We start from the raw sequence: 24,792 nt of genomic DNA on the forward strand, positions 1-24,792 counted from the left end.
TCATGGCGCCTGCGCCCACCGACACCCAGTGGACGGTCGATTTCGACACTCTCAGACGAGAGAACCTTTATAAGAACCCTCCCAAGGATCACACGGCCTTCCCCTCTCTGGCCGACTCCATCCGCCCGCATATCGATTCCTTCAATGCCCTCTTTGAAGATAGCAAGATCCTCGAGGCCGGTTTGAAGGACATCGGCACTAAGTCTTTCCTGGATGGGGAACCCGAGACTTCTGAGCAGAAGAAGCTTCGTCAGGCAGAAGGACTACGAGCCCCTAAACGCAATCGTCTCAATGTCCGTGTCAAGGAACTTTTCCTCGATAAGCCCGTGCTCCCGCCCACCAACAAGTACAGCCTGAAGAACCGCAATATCTACCCCTCTGAGTGCCGTGAACGTCATGCTACCTACCGTGGAAAGCTGCGTGCCCGTCTCGAATACCAAGTCAACAATGGCGACTGGATGGAATCGGTTCGCGAGCTGGGTCAGGTACCCATTATGATGCGCACCAACCGGTGCCACCTCGAAAAGGCTACCCCCGAGGAACTTGTCACCCGCAAGGAAGAGTCGGAAGAATTGGGTGGTTACTTCATTGTGAATGGTAACGAAAAGCTCATTCGTATGTTGATCGTCGGAAAACGCAACTTCCCCATGTCCATTATCCGTGGGTCCTTCGTCAAGCGTGGTCACACCTATACCAAATACGGCGTGCAAATACGATCCGTTCGACCCGATCAGACTTCCCAGACCAATGTCCTACACTATCTATCTGATGGTAATGTTACTTTCCGTTTCTCATGGCGCAAGAACGAGTTCCTCATCCCCGTCATGATGATTCTCAAGGCTCTGGTGGAGACCAACGACCGTGAAATCTTCGAGGGTATCGTCGGCAAAGCGTCGTCCAAGGGCATGCAAAACACCTTCGTCACTGATCGTGTGGAACTTCTCCTGCGAACCTATCAGGCCTACGGCAAGCACAGCAAGTCCGATTGTCGAGCTCACTTTGGTAAGAGTTTCCGGCCAGTCCTGGGCGTGCCCGCCGATATGCCAGACGAGGAGGTCGGAACCGAGTTCCTGCGCAGAGTTGTTCTGCCTCACCTGGGGTTCCAAAATGTCACCGAGTCTCAGGATTACGATAAATTCAAGATGATCATCTTTATGATCCGCAAACTATACGCCCTGGTCTCCGGTGACTGTGCACCTGATAACCCTGATGCTGTCTCCAACCAGGAGATTCTGCTTGGTGGTTTCCTCTACGGTATGATCCTCAAGGAACGTATCGAAGAATGGCTGCGATCCTTCGGCCCCATCGCTCGTGACTGGAGTATTCGCAATGGCGGCGCCAAGTTCACAGACCCAGCGTTCGAACGGGACTTCTTGTCTAAGATTGTGAAACGATCCAACGAGAACATCGGTCATGCTCTCGAGTACTTCCTGTCTACTGGTAACTTGGTCAGTCCTACTGGTCTCGATCTGCAACAGACATCTGGTTACACCGTCATGGCCGAGAAGATCAACTTCTACCGATTCATCAGTCACTTCCGCATGATTCATCGTGGTAGTTTCTTCGCGCAATTGAAGACCACTACGGTCCGTAAGTTGCTTCCCGAGAGTTGGGGTTTCCTCTGCCCTGTCCACACTCCTGATGGTTCTCCTTGTGGTCTGCTTAACCATTTGGCACACAAGTGTCTCATCTCCACGGATAACCTTGAGGTCTCCCACCTCCCCAAGCTCCTTGTTCAGCTTGGTGTTCGGCCCGAGTCTTCCGTCGCTCTCGATGATAGTGTAGTTGTTCAACTTGACGGCCGCATTGTTGGTTTCTGCTCCCCTGACCAGGCTCGCAAGATTCACGACACCCTGCGTTACTGGAAGGTTGCCGGCATCAACAATGTTCCCCTTGGACTGGAGATTGGTTATGTCCCCAACTCCAATGGCGGCCAATACCCTGGTCTGTACATGTTCTCGCAGTCCGCCAGAATGTATCGTCCGGTGAAGTACCTCGCTCTGGACAAGATGGACTATGTCGGTCCTTTCGAGCAGCCCTTTATGGAGATTGCTTGCATGGAATCCGACTTGATTGCTGGTCTGTCTACTCACATCGAGTTCACTCCTACCAACATCCTCTCGATCGTCGCCAACATGACCCCCTTCTCCGACTACAACCAGTCGCCTCGTAATATGTACCAGTGCCAAATGAGTAAGCAAACCATGGGTACCCCCGGTACATCGATCGCCTACCGTACAGACAACAAGCTGTACCGCATTCAAACGGGTCAAACACCTATCGTCCGGCCACCACTTTACAACGCCTACGGTCTGGATAACTTCCCCAACGGAATGAACGCCATTGTGGCCATCATCTCATACACCGGTTACGACATGGACGACGCTATGATCATCAACAAATCCGCTCACGAGCGCGGCTTCGGTCACGGAACAATCTACAAGACCAAGGTGCACACCCTCGCTGAGCGTGATTCCCGCCGTAGCAAATCCAAGCGTGAGGTCAGCAAGCTTTTCGGTTTCGCACCTGGCGATGAGATCCGAGCCGAGTTGAAGAATATCATTGACTCAGACGGTCTTCCACACGTCGGTATCCGCGTGAAGGAAGGTGATAAAATCGCTGCTTATCATAACGTTCGGTACGACGCTGCTTCTGACTCTTATCTGAATGTCGATGGTATCACCCATTACCTCAAGTACAAGGATTCTGAGGTCGGGTATATCGAGAGTATCCGATTAATGGGTTCTGAGAATGGCAATGAGCCTATTCAATCTCTCAGTGTCAAGTATCGTATCCCACGTAAACCGATTATCGGTGATAAGTTCTCCTCTCGTCACGGTCAAAAGGGTGTTTGTTCGCAATTGTGGCCTGCAGTCGATATGCCTTTCTCGGAGAGTGGCATGCAACCCGATCTCATCATTAACCCTCACGCTTTCCCATCTCGTACGTTCCTCACAATCCCAAATTAAAAAAAAAAAAGATGACAACCAACTAACAAACGCTCAAGGTATGACAATCGCCCAAATGATTGAATCAATGGCCGGAAAAGCAGGTGCTCTACACGGCCATCCACAAGATAGCACACCCTTCAAATTCTCCGAAGAAAATCCCGCAACAGATTACTTCGGCCACCAACTGAAAAAAGCTGGTTACAACTACTACGGCAACGAACCACTCTACTCCGGAATAACAGGTCGAGAATTCGCAGCAGATATCTACATGGGCGTCGTATACTACCAACGTCTGCGTCACATGGTAAACGATAAATTCCAAGTTCGAACAACAGGTCCCGTGAACGGTTTAACAGGTCAACCCGTTAAAGGCCGTGCAAAGGGTGGTGGTATTCGTGTCGGAGAAATGGAACGTGATTCACTCATTGCTCACGGAGCTGCATTCCTTCTTCAAGATCGTTTGATGAATTGTTCCGATTCCCAACTCGCCTGGATCTGTCGTGGATGTGGCTCGTTCCTATCAACTCAAGTTGCCGTTTCTGGATCCGGTGCTTCGCGCCGTGCTGCTGTTAATCCTGGTGCTGCGGCCGCGGCTGCGAAGGCTGCTCCTAATCAGGTCGTACCTTCTTCTGGTGGTGGTGCGTTGGGTGGTGTGAATGGTATTGTGCGATGCAGACGTTGTGCGCACCAGGCTGGATTTAATGATTCCAGGGCTGAGATTTGGGAGGATGGTGATGGGTTGAGATATGTTGGTGGTGATGATGTGACGGTTGTTGCTGTGCCGGGTGTTTTGAGATACTTGGATGTTGAACTTGCTGCCATGGGTATTCGGATGAAGTTCTGGGTTGACAATTAGTCGTCGTTCTTTTGGCCTGGTTTGCCTGGGATATGTGTGTGTCGCTCACTCCTGGGTAAAAGTGTTTTGGTTGTAAAAATCTGTTTCCTGTTCTGCTTTTTGGTTCATGTCATAGATGGAGCGTCTGGTGTGATTTCCCATATTGTTTATATTACACGTTCTACGGTTCAATATCACGCTTCAATAGTATGATTCTAATTCAAGTTGGCATAGATAGCTTGAGATTACTAGTACTGGTAGTTGTAACTATTACTACAAACGGTGTCACTGTTTACATCGGAAGAACGATTCAACCTTATCTCAAGTCTCAGGTGGGAACTTGAGATCTCGCAGTTTCTTTCGAGTCTGATAGATATGCATTTTTGTTTTGGCTTGAAGTCATGAAATCTTGTATGTTTTAAGAGTAATAGGCAGTCTCACAGTAGCAATGATATTGATGGAAAGCTGGCAACTCCTTTCTTGGAGGAACCCACGGCGACATTCGAAGAAGCTTGTCGCTCCATGTCATTCTCGCTCCTTTCTTGAGTAGTAAGTCAACGATTGGCTCGTATCCATTTTTGATAGCAAGTGCCAATGGCCTTTTGTTACGGCGCAATCCTTCGACTGCCGCGCCATGCTCAAGCAGCAGCTCAACAATCCATATATAACCATGCTGAGCAGCGAATGACAGTGGCCCACATGTGTATCTAAAAGCAATAATGTTGGGATTTGCACCGCATTCAAGGAGCAATTTGACAATCGGTGTATAACCTCGCATAGCAGCAACCGATAGAGGTTTGCCGAGCTCGGACCCTTGACCGTCTGGGTTCGCACCATGTTCAATGAGTATCCTGGCAATGACCGTATTTCCCTCTTCAGCTGCAACTTGAAGTGGTATCCGCAAGCGTCCTCCTCGCTCAGGATTTGCGCCTGCTTCAAGGAGCATCTTCACAATCAGAGGGTGTCCATTATCAACAGCCAACCACAACGGCTTCGGGCCTCCTTCCTTCCCCTCGACATCTACACCTTTCTCAAGCAAGGTCTTGACCATTGACGTGCATCCCTCCGTTGTAGCAAACGTCAACAGTTCAGACGAGGTATCTTCAAATTCTTGGATATTTCCGTCTTTTCCAAAGAGAATTCGGACGACGTTATGAATCAGCGCTCTCTCGCATTTCCTCCTCTTACCTTCACTATCTGTCACCAAAAATGACATTATTTGATATAACCGGGTGTCTTTCTCCTCGACTCTCAATTCCACGCCTTCGAGAAGTAGCTCCGAAAAGACAGTCCTCAGAGTTGAGATATAATCATTGGCATTGGTGAAAGTAAGTCTCATCCCCAAAGCTGCCTGAGTATCTATTTCTGAGTCCGTTAAGACCCGTGCTCCGTTCTCGAGGAGCAGATAGACGGTAGATGCGAGTTCTCTTTCAGCAGCTGCATATAGTAGTCTCGTCCCACCACGTTCAGTCATTTTGGTCTCTGTCGACACGCCCTGATCAAGCAGGAGTTTTAAAATGCGATCGTGCCCATTCATGACAGCCCTCCGTATCGAAGGCACAAAGACGCCAGATCCCTGGGTCGCTGATATTCTGTCGATCAATATCTGAGCTACAGAATAATGATTGAGCTCGACAGCATGTAGTAGAGCCGTTTGATCTTTCTTATCTTTGGCATCCACCACCGACCCTTTTGCAAGAAGTAACTTGACAGTAGGCCCATGTCCTCCCATGGCTGCCAATATCAGCGGAGTCCGAAAGATTCGATCTTGTGCCTCTATGTCAGCGCCTCGCTCCAGCAGCAGCCTCACAGCTGACTCATGTCCGTTAGCAGCCGCACATAACAATGGCGTCCGCTGATACCACTCATCTCTAATTTCAATATCAACATCGTCTCGTGTTAATAACAGCCACATGAAGTTTATGGTGCCAGCGGCAGCCGAGCGAAGCAGATCTTTCGGGCCAACTCCAGGGCCCATCATTTCTGCGAGATCCTCCGAAGTGAATATTTCAGGATCTAGGAACTTGAGCGACTTGGGGGGAGCTGTCACTTCCGAGGTCGTGCTATGTATATGTGTCATGCGATCAGCTTGAACACACATGTTCGTCAAATGGTAATCCACTGGACTCAGATTGATGAGGTCGATGGGTTCGAGCCAGTCCGTACGGACTCTTTGGAATTGTTGCATGTTCATGGACAAGTCTTTCACATATATTGCAATCAATTTATCCTTCCGCGAGCCCGTGCCCTTACAATGAAGAATTGCAAGCCCCAATCCCTCATGGCCTACGCCCTTAAAGCGAAGATTCAGATGTATGCCTCTGTTGCTCACGGAGAGCGGGGTGGTAGGTGTATCGAAAGGGTCGAAACAGACGATGTCGTGGGAGTCTCTGAAGGCAGCTGAATTTGGAGCGAGAATTCCATGACCATGCTCAGCCTTCCAAGCAAATATTGTGTGATCATCCATGACACGCATAATCTCTTCTTGGAGTCTGATGAATGCGCTTTCTCTTTCTCCGTAGATAAGAGGAATGTTGACTCCAAACAGACCCATCAAACAGTAAGCACCATCCTCGACTCTGGTTGTTTCCCTCTTTGATGCCCATGACATTCGTTGCGCAACGCTATACTTTTCAAGACTTTGCTTGTCTGAGAGAACACCAACTGGTATACCCGTGACGTTCGAGATAACTCGTCGAACCTCTTCGAGAGAGCCCATTCGAAGCTCTGTCCAATCTTGACGGAAAAATACAAGATGCGATGGTGCAATAAGCTCCTGGAGCGTCCATCCCCTGGTGAACCATCTGCTCTTGGGAAAATCATCCTTCGAAGACACATCGGCAAGAAAAGCGAAGCAAACTCGGGACTCTTGATACCAGCGAAACATCGAATTGATAGCCTCAGATAGCTCAGAGCTACTTGTTTTATCGATGCAGCAAGTATCAATCCAAATGTAATCCAAATTGAAATCTTGACGCCGAGCTAATGCACAACCTTGTTTTATCTTCTCATATCCCTTTTTGAGTGTAGCGCTTGTCCCCTGCATATCCTGGAAAGTAACTTCTTCTTCCCCCCACGTATGGGAAAGTATGGCGTACGGCGGTATTGCATTATCGCTGAATTCTTTGATTTCAAATCTGCCATTTGCGGATTCCGCCGTCCTCACCAGGCGCATGGTTGGGCCTCTGCGCCTGAGAGTTAGGCAGTGTCAACCTGCGCTTGAATTAGGCTGACAGAAGACGAATCTTATGGGGCTGGATATCAATCTTGATAGATCAATCGGTAAACACCCCTGAGTAAACACTGCTTGACCGCCTCCCTGCTACACATTTAACTGAGTGTCTGGCAGTGGGGCTTCACGTTTGCCGATTTGATGCTGGAGCAATCTAAACCTCTTCAGGTTTGGTGGTTGAGATCGGCAACGAAAGTGTCCCGATCGCTAGTACGGTCCGGGTGGAATTGAACTTGGCGACTGACACATAGGTACATATCACCATAGTGAATTCTTTTCATATGGTGGAAAATCTTCTGTGACGAAGTGTTCACGGGTATTTTGGTGGTGTTTGATGCCAAAAACTCATTGAGCGAAATGATTCTATCTCTTGATTAAGGGATCGACAACCGTCCATGTGCTGGCCTCTAATAGGATATCAGTAAAATGATGATTTATAATTAGTGAAACGGGAGAAATCACGTCGTCGTTTGGAAAGTCCAACCTGTGATAATCACCATCTTTCTCTGCCGCCAACCCTTGTATGTCTAGATTAGACTGGTGAATATATGAATCATGGTGGCAAGGTAAAAGAGGAAGAAGAATCTATCACCAGGTAGGCAGTCATGACACATGCCATACAGTCTTAGACCCAAGGCAGTTATTTCCACATTTCCTCCAAGATTGTGATATTGGTCTCTTCTCAACAATGGCGTCCACATGTGCATCAAAAGGCATTGTTGACAACTGAATTTCGCAGGGTTGGCTGACTAGCACGAGAGCAGTGAGTCAGTCGCGGCAAGAAATAAATCTGCGTAAGGTGATATCCGTTGCTGTATCTTAGATAAACCTGACAATGGCCCTAGGAATAAATCGTTCAAGCTCTGAAAATCGAATATATAGTCCTCGAGCTGCATCAGGTCAATGGAATTTTGAATTGAATGGACAACATGTTCGAAACCTGCATGCTAGTCGGTCTTCATCTGCCCCGAAGATCTCCAGGTGACCGTGATTTCGGTCTTCACAACTTGGTGCCCATGACTTGCGGGATGCCTTTCGCACGCAGAATTACCTGACATCAATCCTCAATTGATCAAAAAGGAAACATTGAATGGTCTCCATTCCGGTGGACCGATTGACTCGATGGGCTCACTGGGCTGATTCTAGCAGTAAACCTGGCTTTTCCTAGATCATTCGTTTTTCACGCATAAATGGGTATATCGGGGCGCACGCGAGTCAGCGCCGATGAATGTTCACCAGCCAAACCCAAGCGGGTGTTGCTGCAATACTATCAAAGACGGGTGACGAAAGAGTGTGATGGAACTTTTTTAGAGATGACAAGGATGGCGTGAGCCACTGTGGCAGTTTCGAGCATATTGTCTAGTTCGCAATCGCTTCCCGGTGCTTCCTTGATGAGCATAGCTTCGGCAACTTTCCTTGGATTCGCGAGTCTCTAGGCTTTAATTCGAAGGAGCTTGTTGAACCTCCAACAAATCTCAATGAAGAGAGTAGACTTGCGCAGGAAACGCGATACTCAGCAGTGACAATGTTAACGAGGAAGAGCGAGAGAGGGAGGGAAAAAAGTGAAGCGGGAGGGAGAGAGCTACATTTATAGAGATGTCCTAGATATAACATAGATAGCAGAACTCGGATGTCTGAGAGAGCGAGGTCTTACCATATATGATGAAATGCATGGGCTATAAAGAAACCAAACATGCTTGAGACGCTTTTGGAATTTTTAACAACTTGTTAAATTCGAAACCCCCTTGTAGAACTTCTAGCAGTGATACCAAAACAGTGGGGGCTCGAACATTAGAGTGTCGGTTAGATCTTCGATATAGTCCTGACGAACTCACTCCCGGCCATTGATAAAAACCAATAGAGCTGTCTCCAATTGGGAGTTCTTTCTCATCATACAGACAAAAAAAATCGATTTGGGGCAGTTGAATAGCGAAGGCTGAAAGGAGGGTGAAATTTGTAGAGAAGTCCACTCGTGCCAAAGGTAAATTTATACCAAGCTTCAAGTTGTCCCGAATTTACACTATCAAATTATTACAATAACGTGACCAAAAGAAAAGAGGTATTATCTCATTGCAATACATCAATGAATCTTAATCCATAATACAAGATTCTATCTAACCTACAACTCAGAAGTGACATTCGAGAACTCTCCACGGTCAAGCTTAGTCTTCCAGAAGATAGGGTTCATATCATCAAAACCATGGTGTACCCATCCTTCCTCCTTGACGTGGTAAAGATTGATGAAACCACCAGAGTAGGCATCGCGATGCATAGCGGCCAGAATGGCACGTCGACCCAAATCCAGCGCCTCTTGCTCGGTCAAATCGTACTTGTAGTTGGCGTCCAGCACACCGTAGGCAAATGTTTGACCGGATCCAACACAGAATAGGTTGCCGGGAAGTCGGGTACCGTCTGAATCGATGTAGTAAAGTGCGGGCCCTTCTTGGGGAGTTACCTATTGAGAGCATTAGTGAGATTCAGGGAGAGCAAGTGTTTACATCATAATTTCGGGGATACATACACCGGCAAGCATGGTTCCCATGCTCAGACCGTAGCCCTTGTAAGCGTAGGTCAAGTTGGCAAGGATCTTGGATGCGGCCGCAACTGTGATTCGGCGCTTGTGTCGGATTTCTGATGATCAACGTTAGTCTGATTTGCCGTACGAGTCATGGACTCCAAGAGATCGGTTTACTCACCATGCAGGGTACACTGTTGACTCAAATACCGCAACCAATATTGGCAATCCTATAACAAATGTATCAGCATCAGTCCATCCTCGACCCGGGTATCATCTCAATGACTGCCACTATCATCCACACCAAAGATTCATAAACTCACCGCTGCACCACCGGCCATGGTACCCAACAGACCCGGTGTAGGGTCCTTGCTAGGCTTATCCTCACCACGGCTCAACCGTGACACGGGGATAACCTTTTTGACAGTTTGACTAGCGATCCAGTTTCCAGCAGTTGCTCGAGAGTCGGTGCAAACAATCTATCCAAGCAACAATTAGCACTTGATCCTCTTTGCATCTCGTTTATTTCCATGATCGTGGTTGCGGGGTCTCGTACGATACCACCCTGGAATCTGAAAGCCAGGGTTGTTGTGCCGTGAGCAAGCTTGATAGGGCAGCTGGGGTTGGAGTGGTCATCAGTCATAGCGCGGAGGAAGGATGCAGACTAAATTTGAAAAAAAAGAATAATGATCAGCTTCATATTCATCATCGTCCAATGCTGGGGAGCTTCAAGCTTCGTTTCCCGCATAGCTGAGGTTATTGCCGTTGAAGCTCATCGCGCAGGAGCAAGATCCTAGTCGCATTGCCATCGGGATTCAAAGCAAGGATTAAAACACTTTTGGCTGGACAGCAACTCACGTTGTCGACAGGAGGCATGCTGAACTTGAGAGAGAGCGGAGGGAGGCTCTCGCTGAATTCCTGTTGCTCTTGCTCGGAGTAGAACTCATTCTGGTGCGCAGAACGCGAGTACTGGGAGACTAGCTTGTCCATGATGTGTGTATATGAAGGAAATAAAAGAATCAAGGTCGATGAGGGGGGGAAGGAATTGGGGAGAAGTCGAGGGGAGGTGATGAATGGCGATGATGGAAGCTCCGAGCTTTGGGGATTCCGCGTCACTTGGGCGCCTGAGGTCACGTGGTCATCGATCACGCAGGTATAAATACAATTTCACTCCATCAACTATTCCTTATATACCTATCATCTACACTTTCAAGGAACAACTCTCGCGTATATCAAATATAATAATTGCAACTACTGATTATTCTGAGTACAGGGTCTTCTTCGCTGATCAATTTGCACTGTCTTTTACCCACGGAATTAGAGCATCTTGATAACGCGCCAAGCATGAACCACTTTACACAGAACACTGAACTGTAACATAGTAAATACAGGTATGTCACTTTAGGATGCCAATGGGACTGGATCAACTTCGGGATGATCAGCCGACTGAGGCTCCTCCAGCTGCTTCGAGGCCGATGGGACATCATTGACCATGGAATCACCCTGGGTCACGCTGCGGGCCTCCTCATCAGAGACGCTGGCACCGCGAGCCGCCGAAGCAATGGGCTCGACACTTGGCTCCCAAGCACGAAGGTCGGTTTCAGCATCTTCAAGAACTTGGCGGGCTTGGAGCTCATTGTCATAGGCAGGTCGAGCATCGCCTGGTACGACAGCGCTGTCATCGATGTAATTGAGCAATCGGCGGGCGTGGCGAGCAAGAATGATCTGCTTCTCGGCACGCTCAATTGTCGCAGCCAACTGAATATCATATGCTTCTTTGAGCTTTGTTCGAGTCTGCGCCGGAAGGAGACCTGATTAGTCGAGTTTTCCTTTTCCAACGGAAAAAAAAGATAATAGTTGCGGAATAGAACATACGGTATTGGACAGTTGGGCTTCAGCAACCAAGTTCTGAGCCTCGGCACGAACAAGTTCGTGCTCTAGGGTAGTCAGACGAGGACTATTCGGATCCTTATACTTGAGCTTGGCAATTTCATCCGTCACCTTCTGACGCTGATCACGCGAAGGTTGAACCGAAGCTTCCATATTACGAATATGTTTCAAAACCCCGCGAGAATCCTCCAGGTTCTGCGCATAAAGATCTTCCTGTTCGCCGATCTCAGCGAGCATCACACCGAGCTTGTCGGAGATGTCAGAGACAGCGTCATCTTCAGTCGACTCTCCCCAATCCGAGAGTTGAGCGGCGATCGAACAGCGCTCACGTCCGGCAGCTTCATATGCGCCGATCGCATTGTTCTCGCTCTTGATCAGTCGGCTCAGTTTACGGCTTAGCTCAGGCGCTTGAATACCTCGGAAGGTCGAGATGCTGAAGCGGTGTCGACCACCGGCATTGTCGCGGTCTCGGCGCGAGCGGATAGAAAGTGCGCGATTCCTAGAGTGAAGGTTAATACTGCTTATAGCAAGTGGAGTATCAGGGTAGTGTACATTGCCATCGGCATGTTGGGCAGGTATAATCGAGTATTGGGGGGTAAAGCCGGAGTATAGTCAAGAGGTTGATGTAGGTACAAGAACTTGGAATTATAGCAGGGCAGCTCGGGGTTTATAGTCGGCACATCCCAAGGTACATCAAGTCATAAAGAAGTAAAGGGCAGAAGCAGAAGTCGAAGAAGAGAAGCAGTAGATGACGCTGTTGCCCACTCTTTCTATCGGGTGACGTCATGACGGGGAAGGGCGGAAGCAGCCAAAGTATACATAGTAGGTGAAAAGGGTGGAATACGACTAGATAGAATAGAATAGAGTATATCACTGGTTCATGACTAGATCCGATTGCAGAATGGTGACTGGAGAAGAAGTCTGTCTGAGTTTGGTTCATGCATGCCTCGTGAGCAGATCCTCATTCTCCACTGTAGATCTCGGGCCGATACTAGTATGACAGTGGAGACAATTTAGTGAAGCGCATAGCTATTCATGATCCTAGTTGTGGAATTATATCGTGTTAAATGATCTAGAAGAGACGGATGGAAATATGAGTAGCTAATAAAGTGGGTATTATGAACACATGGGGGAAGGGAGGTAGGGCAAGAATTTCCTAATCGGGGTATTATCTGAGGTGTCCAGAAATCAGTTTGGTAACGGAGTAGATATTATTGAACCAGGTGTTGCATCTGCCCAGCTCTGGGCAGAGCTGGGCAGATGCAACACCAATCTCAGTGATACAAGTATACGATTATGATGCCTCTCTACCATGATTGAAATCTACGAAGGAAGATTGCACCGATTAAAGTCAAGCAATAGCCTTGAGCAATGACCCTGCCACTATCAGCAGCAGATTCTGTCTGTTTTATCATACAGCCAAATAGAAGGAAATCGTGCATCAATCCAGTCCCCCTTTACCTACAACACCCAAAGCAAACCGCAAACTGCAGCGAGCTAGAACGCAAAATGAACCATCAAGAAAATTTGAACGCCTTCATAAATCTCAGCCTAAACCCGTGTGATTTCTAGGAAATGTCATCCGCGTCCGGGTGATGCGAGTGCTCATTGTCAGAAGCATGGAACGCATCTCCAAACGCCGAATTTTCCAAATCGGGAAGATCGAGACCATCATTTTGCTCGGTATACGCCGCCAAAGCATCGCCGGCACTGTCAATATTGGTAAAGTCAAATCCACCTTCAAGGCTATTCTCGCCGCCGGAACCACCCTCCTTGTTCTCGTTGTTGACCATTACCCACTCGCTGTTTTCTCCAGGACCACTAGCAAGTTGATCACCAAGATCCATTTCAACGTCACCGGCGACTGCGCCAGATGCCGGTTGCTCGGAAGGTCCCCCAGCAGCAGGGCTACCGAATTCATTCAAAAGGTGTGTACTATCGTCCAAGACCATATCGTTCGTGAATGATTCAGGCTCTTTCTGCTCAGGTTCGATTTTCTCGAGAAGACCACCCTTCTCCACGCAGGAGACCTTGGGTTCGGGTACGATTTGCTTCTTCCAGGTGTTCTCCACGTCACGTACAACGCCGTCAACCTTGTACTTGGCCTTCTCTTCAACAAAGTCCACTTGAGGTTGAGCGTCTTCTTCTGAAGGAACAATGATCCGACCCTCTAGTCGCCAAACCTCTGGTCCTGATTCCTCCGGGTTGGTAGCGGCTTCACGGAGACGCAGCTCAGCGCCTTTAAAGATCGAGCTGCGGTTGAAGCGCTCCATGCGTTGCGCATGCTGCTTCTTTAATTTCTCAATTTCCGAAGTCATATCAGCCACCTTTTTAGCGACCCGATCCGCAAATTCCTCGGCCTTAGCGGGCTCTAATTTTGTAGCATCAGGTACATTTTCATCACCCTGAACATCGGCACTGGGCGCATCAAAGAAACCATCCGTTAATGATTGAAGTTCGCCCTTCCGACCTAGACCCAGGGAAACAGGTGTGATCTGTGAGATAGAATATGGCGAGGCGAATATCTCTTCCATCCATTCGTGGTGTTGCACATATCGCATCTTGCTGACTTCACGCGGTGTCAATGCATCGAGCACGTCACCACTGGAAACATCTTCATCTTCCAACGCAAATTCGCCAGCTGCCGCCGCAATAGCAGCTGAAGAAGCGCGATGAGCTCGCGGGACCTTGCCTTGCGGAGTACCCTGCGCAGCCGCAGCAGGGTGGCCCTGAGGGGGGGTAGTAGCCTGGTCGGCCCTGAGGACCAGCTTGATAAGCCGCGGCCTGGGGTTGAGAAAATGCCTGCTGACCCATTTGCGCAGGGAAGTTAATAGTTGGCCAATTGTTGCGATCGTGCAGCAGGAATTCTTTACGGGCAAGTTGGCCTTGGCTTTGAAGGTATCGTCGTTGTGTCATTGAGGCTTGTACTTGCTGGGTAGGCGGGATGCGATTCGCCGGGATCTGATCATTCTGAGGTGCGCGCGAGTAGTGGACAATCCACAGGGAAGGGTCGGGTTGGGGGGCATTGGGGATCTTGCAAGACACGATACGATAACGTTTGCGACTGTGGGTAGCCACATTCTCGTTCGGGGGATGATAACCACTGCGATGAACAAATACTTCGACAGTCTAGAAGAGCCCACGCGTTAGTTCAGTGGAATTCCGACTGAATGATAGAGCTTCTCCAAAACGGGGGAAGAACGTACATAACCTCGGACCTCTAGGACGTGACCTTGCTCAGCATCGGCCCATACATAACCATCGCTGGCAAAGTTGTTGCCCATATGTGCCATAGGTTGCCATGTCAGCATAACAGTCCCATCCCCGGGGCCATCCAAGAAAGTCCAATGCATTGGCTGCGACTGGCAAACCCGGGGTGCGCTCGCCAGGTACTCGACAGCGGTCTCCGGGGGCATCATATGCATGTTCGGATAGCGATTGCGAGAGACCAGGTGCATATGAGGGAGCTTTGAATAGCGCGACAATGTTAGCATCTGAGTTTCATCTTGGAAAGCTTTGCGGGGGAGCGTAAAAGGCGCGTGGGTGGGCGTACCAACTGCCCCGGAATACGGGATGCAGGGTCATCCATCTTTGACCAGAACCCCAGGCGGGTATTAATTGATCCAGATGAGTCGCGAGGAGATGGAGACAATGCCACCTATAACAAATCAGAAAGTTCGTGGAAATGGATGGAGGACGAGAATAGTTCGGCGTGGTCAGGGCTGATGAGGGAGCTCCCTGGCCAACGCGACGCGGGAGATTTTTGATGCGGTCGGGTGAGCCACAGCGACCAGTTACGCATGACACCTCAGGCAGAATTATATCTATACAATTCGAGTAATCAATGAGACTTTGTCAATCACTCCATTGTACAAAGATGAGTGTATTGAAGAGGTCTTGGAATTGCGTTGAAAAGGTTTGGCCAACTTCTGTTTAGGAAAAAGTACAAATGCCATCCAACGCATTGCCTCAGTTTCTCATAGATGGTGCTCGTGTTGACAAAATGGAAGTCTTTCATCCCCAAAAGCATTTGAACTTTGAGCCGCCTAAATGAATCACCACAATGAAAAAAAATTGGTCTTGGTGGACATGGTATCTCTCCATTAGCAGCTCCGGAGCCCTTTTTTCTCTTTACTCCCGATGCAATCAAGCAGATACGGGCTGAGATATTCAGCGAGTCAGTTCTTCGAGATTGTCAGTACTCATCAAGCTTGGCGAAGAACATGATCAGAGGGATGGGGAGAGAGTTCGTGTCGACAATAGTCCAGTATTCTGATTTTCTTAGCTAACTTTTTACTCTAGACGTGCACCATTTACTTGTGACGCTTGGAGCTCAGCCGAACTACAAGGTTTGGTGTCGAAGGTTGCAGGAATTGATCTTGTGCAGGCTTTTGGCTACGAAATTGCAAATATCAATATATCAGTGAATCAGGAATATGCAGAGGATGCCGGAACAGAGAAAACAGTCGATACCTCTGCATTTGCATGACACTTTGACAGCTTCCCATTTGTCTGCGTGACTATGCTCTCCGATTGCAGTGAAATGATTAGCGCAGAGACAGCCATTAGAACACCATCTGGGAATATTCGAAAGATCCGCGGACCTAGCATGGTATGTCTGATATTCAATGACAAATGACAATGACATATTGCTAGTTTTGAATAGGGGACTGCAGTAATCATGCAAGGACATTATATCGAGCACCAGGCGCTGAAGGCCATTGGAGGTCTTGAGAGAATCAGCATGGTGACTCCATTCCGACCACGCGAACCATCTGTTCGTGACGAGCTTGTTATGACGGGTTCCCAAGCAATCAGTAACCGGTCTGAGCTCTATCATGGATTTATTTACGAATGTAGATTAGAGCTTCTTGAGGAGAGAACTGCGTCTGAAAATAAAAGACGAGCAGAAACGAATCGATACCAGGCGTCCATTCAATATTCAAGATATGACTGCATTTTGGAGAGAGCAGGTTTCCTTCTTGGACGCTACAGTCTCGGAACTTGTCCCTGTTCTAGGAATGGAATAGGCCTCGATCTCATCGACGCCAGAGAAATTCCCTACCACTGTCTGTGTTTGATGAAGAGATGTCTCTTCACCACAGAAAGCTGGATTTAGTTGCAGCTATTTTCATGACAACGTGGCCATGTTATGATTACTTGAAAGTTGAGCAGAAATACTGCTCTTAACAATGTTGGTCAATAGCTCGAAAGTAGAAAGTCTGTCAGTCAATTCATTGCCCTTCTTAAACATGAGAATTCCATAAGTATGATGTTTCCACGAAACCCCATTCCAATACAATCAAAATAATGGATGAGATCAAGACACACCACCAAGCAAAGCAAACTCCACGAATTGGGGATCTTGAACATTACTAGTAACAGTGAAGACTAGGATTATAATGGTGAAAAGAAATGCCAAAATTCGAAGGCTTTCAACATATGGACATTTTTCTCTTAAGAATCAAAGAGTTCCTCCGCAACCTCTTTCATCTTCTCCAAAGCGGCAATCTGAAGGCGCGGTCCAACACTAATTCTGGCAACACCAATCGCTGCTAATGTCGATGGGCTTAGTCCATCTTTGGACTTGGATACACTCAAACGACCTTCAAATGCCTCAACAAGTTTCACCACTTCTTCTCGCGTGATTCCCCCTCTAATCGGGCCACCAAAAACAAACACGGTCGTTGCACCGGCGGCAAGATATGCCTGACCGCGCTTGATCACCTCATCTAGCTGTCCACCTTTCAGGACAACATCACATCGAGCATTTATCACAAAATCCGGAACCCCGAGGCTCTTTGCGGTGTCAAGAACTTCTTTAATTCGGTTGACAGCTTGTTCCTGGCTATACATTGTCTTCGTCTGATTATCAAAGTCCTCGAGGTTAACACCGACGACTCCGATCTCAATCAATTCTTTCACTATTGAAGCCAGTTTTTCCCCATAACCGTCCCGTGCATCGACCGTGAGGGGTTTGTTCAGTCCCTCAATGGACTTGGCAATGTTGCGAGATGCTCGTAAGAGATCTTCTGAGCTCAGCTTGTCATCAGTGGTACCCGCGGCCTCTGCCACCGCATAACTCGCAGTTGCAATTGCCTTTGACTGAGGAAGTGATGCCACTAGCTTTGCGGAAGCCCCATCGTAAACATTTGCCAGTATTATGGGCCGTGAAGGGATATGCAAATCCTTGAATTGCTTTGCTAGTGTGTTCTGGAGAGTAGTCATTTGTTTTTTTTTCTCTCGAAAGACTGATACAGTGGATATCAAATGATTAGAGTTGTAGTGGGTATTTTAGTATTTTGTGAATTTAAGCCATTTTAATACATAGTCTATACGAGCTATTGCGGGTCAGTCTGACTCACGTCGTATCCTGCAGGACAGAAGCCAAGATATGCAAGTCGCGGCCCCAATTCCGTATAAACCTTCCTTATTTGGAGAGAAGTGCATACTTTGCTAGTACTTAGTGAAGCATGGTATATCTGATCAACAGCGGCACAATGCATTGGAATTGACATACCTAGCTGCTTATCACATCATTTACCACTAAGTAATTGTGGAGATCTGAGTAGAGTCTGCTAAGCCTAGAATGCTTATTCTTGGATAGATTTCGTCACATTTAGTGTTCCAACCTTGGGACGCTATATATGAACGTATGTGTTCAACTATATTTGTGCATGAAGAATGTCAACAGCTCAGCGACGATGATAAAATATAATCAGGAGACATAAAATTTACAAGATTAGAAATCTCAGCTTGGCGTCGGGTTCGTCTAAAATGATTGGACAGATTCGAGTAAAAGCGCCTCACTAACATAAACACTTTATTGTGAATACGAGAAAGACAATTCGTGGCTGCTGACACTCTAAGCCTAGCTGAACCCGATCAATTTGCTTTTATAACGAATGAGCCCAGAAAATCCTTATTCTCATCAGGTTACGACAATATTTCCAATGCCTGATACCGAGAAACGTAAAGTTGTCTATAATTTGCCTGATATCATTATTCTCTGGACTCTCAGATTGTACGTTCCCACAGCCGTGATCATTCCATCATCTAACTTGAATATGGCACAACAGACTCAATTTATCATACATTAATGCCGCACGATGGCTTATCTATTTCTTCCTCGTTCTCACACCCACTCTTTGGTCGCCTCGCAAGTACCTCATCAATTCTAGCATGCTGATAAGCTACGAAAGTCCCATCTTCCTGGACGAAGCAACCGTGGACTCATGGCTAGCATCCGATCGAGCCGGGCAATGTAAAACATGGAAGGAGTCAAAAGATGCAATATCTACAGCGACAGATGATGTTTCCGGGTGGTACGGCCCGGGGGCATACCTTGCTTGGTTGGTTACAGCATATATTGCAGCAGGATCATCGATATGGCACTCAAAAAGCTCTGCACGGAGTGGGGACAGCAATAGGCTGGATGGAGAGACTCTGTTGACATTGGGATATCCGATAATTGCCGCATTGGATATTCTCGTCCGGCTTGTTCGCTGCAAGATTGATCCCGGGATCAACGCAGCTGTCTTCGTGGTGATTTCTTCACTCACTATTATCGGTCCTATGAGCCGATTATCCTGGCAGTATGATGGCGAAGACCCGTCTACCATTCACAGAGATGCAATACTACCAACAAACGTACGAGAATGGACCATTTGCTCAGTCCGATTCGCATGTCATACTATCTTATATGCTATATTGGGCGAGCCGTATGTAAAGTCCAAACTAGTCATTGCGCTCTACGTGATGTTGTTTTTCCTACTCTTGTATTCTGAGATAACTGCAACGCTGTTATCAGAGGTATACCCCTATCGAAAGACAGTGTATCGACCACGAGCAGAGAGGGTCCTGGCATTTGGTGTTGTACAAATTGTGTTTCTCAGTGTGTTGCTCGGTCTGAAGATATCGCCGTTGCCAGAGACAGGGGCTCGGTTCTGGGATTTGGATCAAGCTGCTGGGTTTTTAATTACAGTCTGCTCACTGTTATACTCGAGAGTAGAAGGATTTAGGAAGGCAGCGCTATTTGTGTGGAAGCGCATATCCGTGCATCTTCCAAATGCTGCGGAGTGAAGGTACTGTGAGCGTGGTATCTTGTTAGTTACTGGTTGCAATACTCTGTTTGGGTGATTAGTTACAACTAGCTGACGGGAGAGAAAGTACTATCAGAACACAAGACTGAACAATATTTAAACAACAGTGATCTCATTAGACTCTTTGAACTTGAATATCTCTTGTTGATCGGTCACCGCAATTCAAAAATAATTGAAGATGACGACATATTCCAATCGACCGAGTATCATCACGATCCCGAAATCGGGCCGGATGTCTTAGCTGTCGGCTACGATGCAGTACAGTATGCCCCCCCCGTCAACCTCCTCACAACGACCCAACTACCATCATAATACCTAAAAGGAAAACTCATCAATGACCCCAAAACAAACCATCGTCCGTGCGTTCCGTGTACTCCAAGCCGAGGGTTACAGCCTCGCAAGCTTTGTGGCCCCACTCAAGCTTCGACGCATCGAATTCTCCGCACAAAAGAAACAAGAAGATTGGCTGACCCCACTAAATTTGCCATCCCCAAAAGACCAAGGCCCACCTAGAGACCCATCGTGGGGGTGAATATCACAGAGTAACACCAATCAACCAAGGGATTGGAGTGATCACACCGGCAATTACACCGAACCGGCCAGTTTCCGAATGAAAATGAGCCATGTCGATCAATATTGTGTTCCATAAGAATTGGTGCTGCCCCTCCCCCGGTTCATTTCCCCGGGGCTCAGATCCAATTCATTTCCCCTTTTGACTTTTACGCTCCCCGCGTCTCGCAGATTCGTTTCGATCCATCTTGTGTGAATAGTACCAGTCGCTATGGGATTCTTTGGGAAGGAGGAAGTACCTGAGGATGAGATTCAAAGCGCGCCGCCAGATCCAGATCTGGAGAAACGAATACCATCTCATGAGGAGACGGGACCGGTTCAACCTCATCAGCCGGTGATTGCGCCGGCAGTAATTGATCCCGAATTAGAGAAGAGAGTGTTGAGGAAGCTTGATTGGCGGGTACCGACATTGATGGGGTTTTTCTGTAAGTCTGCGCGAGGGAATAAAGGAACAGACATTGTTTCGTCCCTTTGACAGAATCCATCTAATTTTTGTCTCTCGTCTAGATTTACTCGCTTTCCTTGATCGAAGTAATATCGGGTTCGTCAATAGTCGCAAAAGTTCAATCGTGAAATAAAAACACTAACATTTTTGAAGAAATGCAAAAATTGCTGGGATGGAGGAGGACCTCAATTTGGATAGTCAGCAATATTCATGGCTACTCACAATCTTCTACATCTCATACACTGTCTTTGAATTTCAAGCTTTGATGTGGAAGATCGTCAAGCCACATCGATGGGCCGCCTTTGTCGTGTTCTCCTGGTATGTTCTCTGCCATGAATAAGCTCCTTACATAGTACTATGTACAGCGAACAATGGTCTAATTTGTCGATTCATTCATCTAGGGGCCTCGTATCAACATGCCAAGCAGCTACTAAAAATTGGCAAGGTATGATGGCTTTACGATTTCTAATGGGTGCATTCGAAGCTGGCTTCGGTCCAGGTGTACCCTATCTACTATCATTTTTCTACCGACGACATGAACTCGGTCTGCGATGTGGTTTGTTCTTATCAGCTGCACCTCTGGCCAATACTTTCGCCGGTGCTCTCGCATACGGTATTACATCGGGCCATGCTGCGCTTGCGAATTGGCGACTTTTATTCTTAGTCGAGGGTTTACCAGTTTGCGCTGCTGCGCTTTTAGCTTGGTTCTTCGTTCCGGATTCACCAGCCTCGGCGAGATTCTTGACTGATGAAGAGAAAGATGTTGCTCGTGCTCGTGGATTACAACAAGCGGGTGAAGCGGATCGAGAGGGGAAAGTACAATGGAAGGAATTAGCCATGACTTTGCTTGATGCGAAGGCTTGGTTCACAGCAGTAAGTATTGATCTATTTCCAAAATACAGAACCGGTCTGAAAATAAAATTCCCCGATCCGCTGATTATTTTGTCTAGTTCATGTACTTCAGCTGCAATGTCAGCTTCTCTTCGCTGCCTGTGTTTTTGCCGACTATCCTGAAAGAAATGGGCTTTACAGCTGTAAACGCACAAGGACTTACTGCACCACCATTCTTCGCCTCGTTTTTGGCAACGATCGGGACTACCTGGGTGGCGGATCGAATTCAGCAACGTGGATTGATGATCGCATTCCTTTCGATGATCGGTGGAGTAGGCTACATTCTCCTCGTGGCGTGCAGTTCTGTGGGCGTTCGATATTTCGGAGTCTTTCTGGCTGCCTGTGGGATCTTTCCATCAATCGCCAATATTCTGCCGTGGGTTTTGAGTAAGTTGATCTTGATATTTTCTTACAGTACTCGTCTTTACTTCGTTACCCCGCTAACTCTATGCAGATAACCAGGGATCCGATACACGTCGTGGTGGCGGTATCATTCTACTGAATATCATCGGCCAATGTGGTCCCTTCCTGGGCACCAATGTGTTTCCTGATACTCAAGCTCCTCGTTTTACCAAAGGAATGTCTATTTGTGCCGCATTCATGTTCTTTACTACTATACTTGCGCTCTGCCTTCGCACATTACTGGTATGGGAGAATCGCCAGTTGGACAAAAAGTATGGCCCGAAGGTAGAGGCGGATCTGAACAAGCCCGAAGCCGGACTGTCAGAAGATAATTACGGTGCAAGCTTCAGGTACGTTTTATAACGCTTTTCCATGCTTGGTAATGCCGGGTCTTCGACTTTGCAGATGTGCATGTTACAATTTCTTGCTATAATGATCGGGTATGATGTCAGACCTTGGGTGTTCAGTTCTTTTTCGAGCGATGAATACTGTACATATCGTACTGTACTGTTGTAGTGCATACCAATGAGCATATTGAGGCACCACGCATGCTCTTACATTTTCGTGAATCATCATTGTGTATTTTGAGTCCACAACCCTTCGTAATTGGCGAATGGTTAAGCGTCGAGGGGAAGACCGGAGAACTGAGGTCCGTGGAGGGTCTGGTGGAGCTGGAGCTCCCCGAGGCAAACCGAGCTTTATTGTACTTTGTAGATGAGAAAGAGCTGGAGTAGTTCGAATTGTACGGATCATGAATCCCTAGTATTCTTCTCTTGACTAGAGTTAAAAAGTTGTCTAGCTTTGTGACTCATTTTATCGTCTCTGAAGATGGGATGATTGACCGATTGCCCATTTTGGATACCCCAACCGTGTCACTTACGACCATGTAAACCCAGATGTCAAGTTGCACGAATCGGAAACGTCATGATTGGAGATCAACATACCCCTCTGCGTTCACCGGGGAGACTCGGAGGATTTCAAAGGTTGAAAAGTGGTCGAAGGTTGGCGAAGTGGGGGACATCCGCCCATTTAAAGTTGGACTGTGCCCTCATCGGTTCTTCTTCTTTTCTTCAACTTCACTTTCAGTTCCAACTCGAATCAAAGCTTCAAGCTACTATTATACAAGTAACTATTCTCCTCGTTACTTCTAGTTCTTTACTAACCAATCTCTCAGCCAATTGTCATGTAACTCAGCCCTCCCCATCGGGGTAGCCATGAACATGCTTTGGCTGGGCATGATATTATCTCTTAGGGATCAAGGTATTCCAGGTAACTTCTGGGCGTGGGCCGGTGTTCGTTCCTGCATTGATGTTGAGGAATCTGAGTATTCATTTCATACTCTGGATCGAATATCCAGGTTTCTCTTCATCAATGTAGGTTCGTCCTGAGATTATACGGCGAAAACTTGATCTGGATAATACCAGCGAAAGGATCATGCCTCCCCCCTTCCAAGTCCCTCTTCCACTAGAAGACTCAACTAACAAAAGGCCCAAGTCAATTCTTCGACTTGATCCCTCTAAATCTCCCACAATGTCTCCCCCAGCTGCTATCTTCGAGCCCACCACTGTGCCCACCGGCATCAAGGGCAAGGTTAACGTCCCCGAGACGGCCACTACCACCCTGACCGGCCAAGGCCAGAGTAAGCTCCTCGATCAGTTCGGTGGTAAGTGGGATGAGTTCAAGTTCGCTCCGATCCGCGAGAGTCAGGTCTCTCGTGCTATGACTCGTCGCTACTTCCAGGATCTGGACAACTATGCCGAGAGTGACGTCGTTATCGTCGGTGCTGGTTCCTGTGGTCTCAGCAGTGCCTATGTGCTCGCCAAGGCTCGTCCTGACCTGAAGATTGCTATCCTTGAGGCATCTGTGTCTCCTGGTGAGTACATTGCTCCATGAATGAATGGGTGCAATAGTTTCTAACTGTTCAATAATAGGTGGTGGTGCTTGGTTGGGTGGTCAACTCTTCTCTGCCATGGTCCTGCGTCGTCCTGCAGACGCTTTCCTGACCGAACTCGGCGTTCCCTTCGAAGAGGAGCCTAACAACCCCAACTTCGTCGTCGTCAAGCACGCCGCTCTTTTCACCTCGACCCTGCTGTCCAAGGTGCTTTCTTTCCCCAACGTCAAGCTCTTTAATGCCACCTGTGTTGAGGATTTGATCACCCGTCCTGATGGTAACGATGTCCGTCTCGCTGGTGTCGTCGTCAACTGGACCCTGGTCACCCTTCACCACGATGACCACTCCTGCATGGACCCCAACACCATCAACGCACCCATCATCATCAGTACCACCGGCCACGACGGTCCCTTCGGTGCTTTCTGTGCTAAGCGTCTCGTCTCCATGAACGCTATCGAGAAACTCGGTGGTATGCGTGGTTTGGACATGAACTTGGCTGAGGATGCCATCGTCAAGAACACCCGTGAGGTCACCAAGGGTCTCATTATCGGTGGTATGGAATTGTCTGAGATCGATGGTTTCAACCGTATGGGCCCTACCTTCGGTGCTATGGCTATGAGTGGTGTCAAGGCTGCAGAGGAGACTCTGCGTGTCTTTGACGAGCGTAAGCGTGAGTGTGCTGAGTAAATTCTCTCACTCTGAAATGCTTTGCTCTTTGCTGTTTTGTGTCTTTGATGAATGATGAGAATTAGCTAGTCTATGTTCTACACCAGATTTAGCTCCGAGAATGCACAACACTCTTTTGTGCTATGTTACACTGAGTTCACCATGTAGTTGTGTATGTGTAGAAGTCTAAAGTCGTTATCCATGCCTGTTACCTAGCTGCATGAAATCCTCAATGGACATAAAATTGCATGCCAGACACCCGATAACTGGTACCTATGCAAGTGAGATGTTTGATATACAGTTCAAGCTACGAACAGGGATATGAGACAATCCATGGAAGACCAAGGGTCATTGACAAGTCGTATTGTCGAATGGCTCGGGTCAAGATGCCAGTCCTCTTAC

The 24,792-nt window shown here is 47.8% G+C and overlaps 11 protein-coding genes across 11 annotated transcripts; 6 read left to right on the forward strand and 5 right to left on the reverse strand.

Moving 5' to 3' along the window:
• Window positions 1-2: 2 nt before the first annotated feature.
• On the forward strand, window positions 3-3,807 carry N7469_003409 (DNA-directed RNA polymerase I core subunit RPA135; the record flags this gene model as incomplete). Its single annotated transcript, XM_056642329.1, has 2 exons — window positions 3-2,943; window positions 3,008-3,807. The coding sequence occupies 2 exons, from the start codon at window positions 3-5 to the stop codon at window positions 3,805-3,807; spliced, it is 3,741 nt and encodes a 1,246-aa protein (XP_056501741.1).
• A 397-nt stretch (window positions 3,808-4,204) lies between these two features.
• On the reverse strand, window positions 4,205-6,961 carry N7469_003410 (HET-domain-containing protein; the record flags this gene model as incomplete). The annotated part of the gene is made up of 1 exon (XM_056642330.1): window positions 4,205-6,961. One exon carries the CDS (start codon window positions 6,959-6,961, stop codon window positions 4,205-4,207), a length of 2,757 nt encoding a protein of 918 aa, XP_056501742.1.
• A 2,176-nt stretch (window positions 6,962-9,137) lies between these two features.
• Window positions 9,138-10,523, reverse strand: pre2 (proteasome core particle subunit beta 5; the record flags this gene model as incomplete). Its single annotated transcript, XM_056642331.1, has 6 exons — window positions 9,138-9,473; window positions 9,540-9,649; window positions 9,715-9,763; window positions 9,857-10,012; window positions 10,090-10,197; window positions 10,392-10,523. The coding sequence occupies 6 exons, from the start codon at window positions 10,521-10,523 to the stop codon at window positions 9,138-9,140; spliced, it is 891 nt and encodes a 296-aa protein (XP_056501743.1).
• Window positions 10,524-10,934: 411 nt separating this feature from the next.
• Window positions 10,935-11,989, reverse strand: N7469_003412 (Eisosome component PIL1/LSP1 family protein; the record flags this gene model as incomplete). The annotated part of the gene is made up of 3 exons (XM_056642332.1): window positions 10,935-11,327; window positions 11,409-11,922; window positions 11,976-11,989. The coding sequence occupies 3 exons, from the start codon at window positions 11,987-11,989 to the stop codon at window positions 10,935-10,937; spliced, it is 921 nt and encodes a 306-aa protein (XP_056501744.1).
• A 1,002-nt stretch (window positions 11,990-12,991) lies between these two features.
• On the reverse strand, window positions 12,992-15,012 carry N7469_003413 (uncharacterized protein; the record flags this gene model as incomplete). The annotated part of the gene is made up of 4 exons (XM_056642333.1): window positions 12,992-14,082; window positions 14,189-14,552; window positions 14,630-14,890; window positions 14,977-15,012. The coding sequence occupies 4 exons, from the start codon at window positions 15,010-15,012 to the stop codon at window positions 12,992-12,994; spliced, it is 1,752 nt and encodes a 583-aa protein (XP_056501745.1).
• Window positions 15,013-15,658: 646 nt separating this feature from the next.
• N7469_003414 (uncharacterized protein) lies at window positions 15,659-15,912 on the forward strand (the record flags this gene model as incomplete). Its single annotated transcript, XM_056642334.1, has 2 exons — window positions 15,659-15,669; window positions 15,726-15,912. The coding sequence occupies 2 exons, from the start codon at window positions 15,659-15,661 to the stop codon at window positions 15,910-15,912; spliced, it is 198 nt and encodes a 65-aa protein (XP_056501746.1).
• A 33-nt stretch (window positions 15,913-15,945) lies between these two features.
• Window positions 15,946-16,542, forward strand: N7469_003415 (uncharacterized protein; the record flags this gene model as incomplete). The annotated part of the gene is made up of 2 exons (XM_056642335.1): window positions 15,946-16,035; window positions 16,090-16,542. The coding sequence occupies 2 exons, from the start codon at window positions 15,946-15,948 to the stop codon at window positions 16,540-16,542; spliced, it is 543 nt and encodes a 180-aa protein (XP_056501747.1).
• Window positions 16,543-16,880: 338 nt separating this feature from the next.
• N7469_003416 (isocitrate lyase/PEP mutase family protein) lies at window positions 16,881-17,651 on the reverse strand (the record flags this gene model as incomplete). The annotated part of the gene is made up of 1 exon (XM_056642336.1): window positions 16,881-17,651. One exon carries the CDS (start codon window positions 17,649-17,651, stop codon window positions 16,881-16,883), a length of 771 nt encoding a protein of 256 aa, XP_056501748.1.
• A 725-nt stretch (window positions 17,652-18,376) lies between these two features.
• On the forward strand, window positions 18,377-19,505 carry N7469_003417 (uncharacterized protein; the record flags this gene model as incomplete). Its single annotated transcript, XM_056642337.1, has 2 exons — window positions 18,377-18,447; window positions 18,503-19,505. 2 exons carry the CDS (start codon window positions 18,377-18,379, stop codon window positions 19,503-19,505), a joined length of 1,074 nt encoding a protein of 357 aa, XP_056501749.1.
• An 801-nt stretch (window positions 19,506-20,306) lies between these two features.
• N7469_003418 (putative MFS transporter) lies at window positions 20,307-22,567 on the forward strand (the record flags this gene model as incomplete). Its single annotated transcript, XM_056642338.1, has 7 exons — window positions 20,307-20,520; window positions 20,603-20,636; window positions 20,694-20,858; window positions 20,942-21,413; window positions 21,491-21,818; window positions 21,886-22,183; window positions 22,456-22,567. The coding sequence occupies 7 exons, from the start codon at window positions 20,307-20,309 to the stop codon at window positions 22,565-22,567; spliced, it is 1,623 nt and encodes a 540-aa protein (XP_056501750.1).
• A 796-nt stretch (window positions 22,568-23,363) lies between these two features.
• Window positions 23,364-24,411, forward strand: thiA (thiamine thiazole synthase; the record flags this gene model as incomplete). The annotated part of the gene is made up of 2 exons (XM_056642339.1): window positions 23,364-23,706; window positions 23,765-24,411. The coding sequence occupies 2 exons, from the start codon at window positions 23,364-23,366 to the stop codon at window positions 24,409-24,411; spliced, it is 990 nt and encodes a 329-aa protein (XP_056501751.1).
• Window positions 24,412-24,792: the final 381 nt, after the last annotated feature.

The sequence above is a fragment of the Penicillium citrinum genome, assembly GCF_028827155.1.
Source record: "Penicillium citrinum strain IBT 23319 chromosome Unknown utg000003l:1.0-4596430.0:1.0-4598250.0, whole genome shotgun sequence".
Lineage (NCBI taxonomy): Eukaryota > Fungi > Ascomycota > Eurotiomycetes > Eurotiales > Aspergillaceae > Penicillium > Penicillium citrinum.